Source organism: Austrofundulus limnaeus, unplaced genomic scaffold, assembly GCF_001266775.1.
Source record: "Austrofundulus limnaeus strain Quisiro unplaced genomic scaffold, Austrofundulus_limnaeus-1.0 Scaffold9, whole genome shotgun sequence".
In the NCBI taxonomy this organism is placed as follows: Eukaryota; Metazoa; Chordata; class Actinopteri; order Cyprinodontiformes; family Rivulidae; genus Austrofundulus; species Austrofundulus limnaeus.
In genome coordinates, this window is record NW_013952411.1 from 323,988 (window position 1) to 332,029 (window position 8,042).

The 8,042-nt window shown below is 39.0% G+C and overlaps 1 protein-coding gene across 2 annotated transcripts in view; it reads left to right on the plus strand.

The window, feature by feature from the left end:
• The first annotated feature begins 6 nt into the window (after positions 1-6).
• LOC106512668 (ras-related protein Rap-2a) overlaps positions 7-8,042 on the plus strand; it is a 17,051-nt gene continuing 9,015 nt past the window's right edge. Inside the window, exons 1-2 of one of the 2 annotated variants that reach the window (XM_014001240.1) lie at positions 7-932; positions 1,128-2,754. In XM_014001240.1, the coding sequence (XP_013856694.1) occupies positions 550-932; positions 1,128-1,398 (654 nt within the window). In that variant the 5' untranslated portion in view covers positions 7-549 and the 3' untranslated portion in view covers positions 1,399-2,754. Of the gene's footprint in view, positions 933-1,127; positions 2,755-8,042 lie in introns of those variants that run through there. The other variant, XM_014001242.1, reaches the window with a different exon arrangement.

An 8,042-nucleotide genomic window follows, 5' to 3' on the forward strand; every position in this document is an offset into this window, starting at 1 on the left:
GTGTGTGTGTGTGTGTGTGTGTGTGTGTGTGTGTGTGTGTGTCGGTACGGAAGCCGAGCTGGGACCGGGCTGCAGCGGCCGCGGGTCTCCACCCGAGAGTATGGCGGCTGGAGACGCACAGGAGAGCGGAGGATGAGAGGAGACACTTCAGAGAAGATGGTGAAAAAGAAAGTCAAAATACTTCTTTAACAGCCCACGGCGTCGCTGTAGCTTTAAGTTTATTTTATAGGAGCAGCTTGGATAAAAATTGCGCTTCTTGTTGTTTTTCTTTTCTTTTTTTTCCCCCCACCAGCGTCCTGGATGGAGTAAGTTTGGTAAGCAGATGAAAGCCGGCGCGGTCCACATCAAAGAGCGATATTTTTGCTTCCTTCTCGTGCACATTTCGGACAGCTGCTCCTCCGGTAGGTCGTGTAGCTGCTGCCAGTCTCCGGCCTGCAAATGGGGAATTTCTACAATGAAATCCACCTTGGGGCGCCGAGTCTTTGTGCTCTGCCATAGTCGAGCCACGGCGCAGGGAGACGGTGTGTTTTTGACCAAAATGGGACGCGAATGGTGAGCGCGAGGGCTCGTTTCGATGCCGCGAGGAGATTGATCGCTTACCGACTGATTGAAGCCACGATGCGCGAGTACAAAGTGGTGGTCCTGGGCAGCGGTGGGGTCGGGAAATCAGCCCTCACCGTGCAGTTCGTCACCGGGACGTTCATCGAGAAGTACGACCCCACCATAGAGGACTTCTACCGCAAGGAGATCGAGGTGGACTCGTCCCCGTCGGTGCTGGAGATCCTGGACACCGCCGGCACCGAGCAGTTCGCCTCCATGCGGGACCTGTACATCAAAAACGGCCAAGGCTTCATCCTGGTTTACAGCCTGGTGAACCAGCAGAGCTTCCAGGACATCAAGCCCATGAGGGACCAGATCATAAGAGTCAAAAGGTTGGTGCAGTACATCCCAGAAATGTTCCAAAACAAAACATTTAACTTTAATTTCCCACTGATTCATGACCTAATAGTTTCAGGATGAGTTTAAACCTGCTGTGATGTTAACAAAACAAACAAATAATTATGTTTTTTTTCTCTTTTCTGAACCATCTCACCCACAACTGCTGTCCCTTCACTCAACTGTTCCAGCATCAGATATGTGTGTTGCTTTTTCACATGTTTAACCATACCACTGACAGGGCAAGCTGATTCACAGACAAATCTCTTACATACCAGATGCTGTAACCTCTGCGAAATATACCCAGCCAGGAATACCCAGAATTCAGTGCAACAGAGAGACTCTGCAGAGAGCCTAGGCAGCGTGAGCTCGGTTCTGCATAGGAGAACCTGTGGTTTAATCTCAGCGCACGGGGAGAAAGGATGTGCTGATGTGTCGGCGCTGGTGATCCAGATTGCATGATGTCATCAGGCAGAGCTGCTCATTGATACAGGAGAGGCGGTTGTCCCATTGCCCCTGCTCTGAATGCTCTCCAGCTGACATTGCATGATGTCATAAAACCCACTGAGAGCTCAAATGTGCAGTGTCATGGATATCCTTTTGCTGTTTCCTTTTTTATATATAATTGTGGGGTTCTGTGTGCAACGAGCTGCAACAGTGGCCTCATCCTTCACTGTAGTTGTCAGTGGATGTGCTCCCATCAGTCAAAGGATTCCAAAGGGTGATTTTATTAAAATGAGCTTAAGCTTTTAGTGTTTAGTGATACACCTAATTACTTTAGATGATCCTCAGCATATGGACAGATCAGACAAATCATCCCTGAGGATTGCCTTTTAGTGTCTGTTGTGACACTCCCGATCCATTCTGCCTCTAGAAAATAAAACCATAATCGGCATGCACATTTGTGTTTCTCTATTTTAGTTTTTGTCACCTGACTGAATTTACAAATGCCACCCACCAACATCCCCAAAACAGTCCTAATAATACACGGCTTCATTTGAAAGAATGAGGCCAACATGTTTCTTCCACATGGGTTAAAACTGGGAAAAGGTGTATTTTTTATGTGTGTGTATGTGTGTTTATGTGTAAATATGTGTACGAACACACAGCAGATGCAGCCAGGCTGTGTGATTTCACACCTCACACAGAGTCTGTTGATGTTTTCTGAGATCGCAGCAGACATTTATTTATTTTTTTACCTTTTTTTGTGAGATAAAACCATCACACCTCACACACAACTCCTACACAACTGTTAACTTCAGACAGCTTCTGAAGTTATGCTGGAAAAAAGGCCAAAAAGATTAGGTCAAAAGTAGTGCATGCTTTGTCCTAAAGGGTAATTTTGTTTTGTTGAAGTGTGGTTTAGTGACAAGTTTATGAACATTTAATATCTTACCTGCTGTAGATAGCTTTTTCAACAAACATTTACATCTCCATCAGTTTCACTTTGCAGCTGTTGGCAGAAACATTCCTGCAGAAGTGCTCCAGCTAGCTCTTGTTGCTTTTTTAAGTTTGCACAAAGCTAAATAAATCTTTATAAAAAAAATGTGATGTCAAATTGATGCCCATTTTTCAGGAGAGTTAAGGGCTGCTCCTAATGATTGACTGTCAGCTAATCTGTAGATAATTTTTTTTGATAAATTGGTTAGTTGATTAGTCACGTTATTTCTATCACAGCGTACCTCGTTCCTGTGAGCACACATCCTGTTACAGCTCCAGTACAGGTCTGGTGTAGCCTTCACAGCCCCTATCCTAAGATCAAAAAGAAAAAAATTGTGCCTCCTGGAGGCTGGGCTTAAAAGCCTGAATTTTGCCTGAAACTCTCAGACTGAAGAAGTCTCTTGGACAAGAGACGAAACGTTTCATTAGAGAAGAACCCGTCCAGAAGACCTATACAAGTTTTTTCTTTTTGATTTTTTACCTGGATTACTGAGATGAATCAGGACCTATCCTAAGATACATTTTGGGCTGACCATAAATGTTTTTGCTTGTAATATTGGTTAGTTAGGTCGAAGTTCAGTTTTAAATTAAAATCTGGTGGAACAAAAATTGAAAATTTGAAGCGGTTGAATTGTTAGGCTTTAGTCATTTGTATAGATTTTAATATTATTCTTGTCATAAATTCTTGTAAACAAGCTCATATGGTGGGTCCCTATGTTCTTCATGCAATGCCTCTAAGCTAATTTTGTTTATTTATAATATTAATAGTAATATATTAATATTTAGCTAATTTTGATGTATTCTCAATTTTTATTACTTCTGTTTAGCATCAAAACAGTTGGAAGGCGACAGGATATACCACTGGTATAAGGGCAGGAATAAAGCTGACCGCTAGACTGTCCAAATTTACACTTTCTTCTGGTCTTCGCAGTCAAGAAGGGACTCGGCCAACGTAGACTGGGTAGGCTGGGTCCTTCGAAGGATGCAGCCCATGAATTTGGACACAGCACAGGTTTGAACACCTCTGATGTGAGCAAATTTCCTGACTAATGAATAATAATAAACTTTCTCCTGCCGAGGGTATTTTTGCTACGTCAATGGCTTTGACTCACCTATTTTTTTAGAAGGAGATTATTCTGAACATGTTTTATGTTCAGTTGTGCAGAAAGAGTAAGATTTAGAAACCTCAGGTTCCATTATTAATATGATGCTATGACCTCTCTTCTACAGAGTGCTGTAATAAATATAGATTTCACTGACAGATTCAGCCAAGATTAGTCTTTATCAACTTTACTGTTTGTTTACAGGATTCTCAAACTTACTAACACAAAGTTATTAAAAACTTTAGTTGGCAAAAAAAATTAATGAAATTATTATTTTTTTAATTAATTTTTTGTCACCTGAACAGTTATGAATGTCGTGTAACGTCAACTGAGCTTGTCTGAAACAGGCTGCTTTTTAGATAGATTTTCATTCAGGTAAATATAATTATAATAAAGTAAACCAAATGATGTTATCAAAAGTGTAAAGCCCTTAACGCATTTTTAAATAAAACAGGTTGACACATTTCAATAATAACAAAAGTCTAACAGAACTAAATAAATTAAAACCAACACAACCCTACATTCCAAGCTCAACACTGTAAATGCATTTGTATGTTTTCAACACATCTGAAAAGTTTTAACCTTTTAGCAGTTCTTTCTGTACCCTGCAGTATAAGACTTGACTATGTTCAGAAACAGACATTAACAGCCAAAGAAGAATAATGACAAAAYAGCTATTATTTAAAGCAATTCAATTAGAATGAGTCAGGAGATGTAAATATCAGAAATTAAAATGTAAACAAATTTAGTATAATTATTTTACTTTATTACATTTTGGAGAAATAGCATTAATTTAAAACAAGAAGTGGTTTTGCTCAAACATATTGTTGGAAAACACCTATTTACAGAGGGTAGCTGTCATTACCTACAAAAAGTAAGCCAGGTYGAAAGAGCTAGCTGTACGATAGGAATAAAGTCCAAAAGATCAACTTGCATGCCTTACCAGTCATCATATACTCTGCTGGTATAATAGCCTGGCCAACGGAAGAGAYAGAAACTGCTGATATCAAGACAAGAAAGCTCCTCACAATGTACAGAGGGTTTCACCCCAGTGTTTAGCACCGGAAGACTATAGTCCCACTAAGAGAAAGGACGGAGGCAGAGGACTGGTGAGAGTCAGAGTCACCATACTAACTGAAGCAACAGATCCYGGAGTACATMAGGAAGAAAGCCTCCGATAATAAACTGCTAAGTCAGGGGTCTGCAACCTTTACAATCAAAAGAGCCATTTCTGGTCCTTGTCTCACCAATAAAATCAATCTGAAGTTGTAAAACGTGTTATCAACTAGTGGCCTGTAAGTGCTTGGAGTTTGTTGGAGATGGGTCTTTCCAATCAGTGGGAGTGACATTAAACTAAAAATACAAGGTGAATTTTAACCGACTATGAACTTTGCAGGGATATTTTTTTTATAATTCTTGTTATTATCTAGTTTAGTCTTTGAGAGAAAGATAATACTTTAAGGCTGGAAGTTTATTGAAGTGGCCAACTGGCTACTAGCAAGATCTAATTATCTTTGTATTATTGAGCACATATTTGCAAACAAATTGACAGGAAAACTGCTAAAGTTAGCCTTTGTTGTAGGTTTAAAACCCCCAGAAATATATTCCATGTTAGTTTTGGTCAAAGCTTGAAAGAGCCACTGCAGAGTGACCGAAGAGCTACATATAGCTTTAGAGCCGCAGGTTGCTATGTGAACCTCTCAGACTTCAGACATCCAATATGGAAGAGGAGGAACATGAAGAGCCATCATGGAAATGAGCAGCATGTACCACCAGCAGACAGACGGAGGATGTGACTGGTTTGAAAAAGACCTACCTGTGACTAATTAAGGTTTCCAGAGTCACCAGTCATGGCAGCAAAGCAGGCCCTCAGACCCAGAGCAATAAACCTGGGTTCTACCATACCAAATGCAAGCAGTGCAGAAAGACCCGAGACTGTCCAGCACATAATAAGAGGATGTAAAATACAATCAGGCATATAAGAAACACCACAACCAAGTGAATAGAATAGTTTACAGTGATGGTTCCCATGGTTGAGCTTTTGTCAACCACTTTATTTATGGCTCCTGAGTTGCGAAGCATCAGTGTGATTGTTTCAAAATGCTTTCCATCTTCAGAAGTTCTGTACCTTAGTTTGATATTCCTTTCTCCAAAGCCTCTTTTTCGTAGTATTACACCTATTTGCTGTCTTCTATTGCACAGTCAAGGTTTTGGTTGTAGCGCCTCTGTGCTCAACCAGTGTTATAAACAAAAAGTCACAGATTAAGGTGTTACAGAAAAATGAGACAAGTCTATGGTAGCATCAGAAAGTGGTGAAAATTTTATTTTGAGCCAGTGATTGTAACATTTAGAAGTGTCTGTATACACAGCTATATAAAGAGAAATTGATTGAGTCTCTGCTGTGGGATTGTTTCTGCATTTCGATGCCAAAACACTGATGACCCGTCACAGCCATATTGGTATTCGGTCAGATAAGAGATGCTGTTGTGTGTCTCATTCTGAACCCTGCTGGTATCTATTAGGGCCCTCTGATAGAACCTCAGAGGCCATGGGTATTCCTGATTACACCAGAAAGGGCCTGTTTAGGTCGGGGGCATTATTCCTCACTTCAGCTTCAGTTCAGTTTACATGAAAGATATATAAACCAAACTGATRGCTTTGTTTGTCTCACAGTGGTGCTGTTGTGGCTTATGTTTCTGCAATTTGCATTTTTTTTGTATGTGAAGGTGCTTTTGATGAGTCAGCTGGGTCAAAAACTRCTAGTGATAGAGACTGTAGTCTCTTTTTCTGTCTTTGTTGTGAAAAATAAACAAAGGTCAGTAATGGTTGCCTAATAGTTKATGTGTTTTGATGTAAAAATGAGAACACGTACAGATACATGTATCTGGTATTAGTTTGACATAGACAATGTTCAGAGCCATTTGAGTCTTACTTTTATGTCTTGATAAACCCAATTRCCTAACAGGCACAGTATAAGAGAAATAAAGACAAAATTACACTGATTAATGACTTCACAAAAGTCCGATCTTATTAAAGGGGTCTAGACTACAGAAAAAAACATTTTCAATGCACATTGATGTGATTCAGTCCTTTATTTAGCACCATTCGAATGCAGTTTGATTTCTTAAACTCATCTTTAATAATAGGAATGATCATAAAGATTTCAAAACTGGGTTCTGCAAGTTAGGTTGACTGCAAAAGCAACAATAACGACCACTGAGTTGTTCACACAAAAGTAACAGGAAATTGTCACTGATTCAAAGCAGTGGTTCATGCATTTTTTAAAGTACGTTTGGTGTTGGTTTAAATTCACAGTAAGTTCTGCAAATTCAGCAACACAAAAAATACCCCTCCAACTACTTGAAAGTCAGTTTGTCATCCAGTTGCACACAATCAAACCTTCCTCTGTGAACATAAAAGACCTTTTTGATTGGGAATGTAAACATGTCTCTCCCTCACTCCTGCCTGAGGCCCCAGCACAGCAGGAGATGAACAGCCAGGCCAGCAGCAGGCTGAAAGCAACTCCATCACGCTGATTGTATGTGTTATATTGTACGATACATTACACTGCAGCATAAGCCATTCTCTTCGTCACATATACATGGTTCTACCATCTTCAAAGGAGAATAACAAAACTCCAGGGAAACATAATGTTTCTCTGGTGATAACGGCCTCATATTTCAACACAAAATCTAATCTTAAATAAAGCTAGAAAGAAAATATGAAATCTCTGGGCAAGGAAAGATTTTGGTACTAAAAGCTATTTTATACCTGAATGGTAGTATTAGATAAGCTTTGTTTGTATATACATGACAAATAAAATCCTGACCCAAGGCTTAAAACCTACATTTACATTTATTTTGCCTTTTTTTAGTTTTGTTGACATTTTAAAGCAGAGGTATCAAAGTAATTTTCACCAAGGTGGCCCTTAATGTTTAGTGTTAAACTTTGTTACATTTCTTATTTCATTTCTAATGCTGAGCACTGTTAAATAATAAYTGAACTCTTCRTGGTTTTTCCTGCATAGAAACAGCATTTTAACACTTTAKCTTGTAAACACTGAAAAGTACTATGTGTGCAAATTACTAAATGTGAAATAAATTATACAAGTAAGAGAGTTTTACTCACTGTTAAGTGGTAGTAAATAGCTGCTGTCTTGAGTTTGCAGAGGTGTATAGTAACTAAGTACATTTACTTTGTTACAGTACTTAAGTATTTTTGATTTTACCAATTATTTTTAAATAGCTACTTTTACTTTTATTTTGTTACATTTTAAAGCTAAAAATGATACTTTTACTTATTTACTTTAACATTTAACAGTTACTCGTTACAAAAATAAATATGTTCAAACTCATCATGAAAGATGTTTCTGCGCTCTAAAAATGAAGTGTTGAATTTACTCAACAAAGTCATGTCAACTGGCTCCACTAAGTCTAGTTGAGTAAATTGAGCAAAGAATGTACATACAGTATGTTGCTAAATTTACTCAACCTGGCTTAGTGGAAACAGTTTAGTTCATGAAATTCAACAGTTTATTTCTTAGAGTGTGTAAAAGTACTTTTA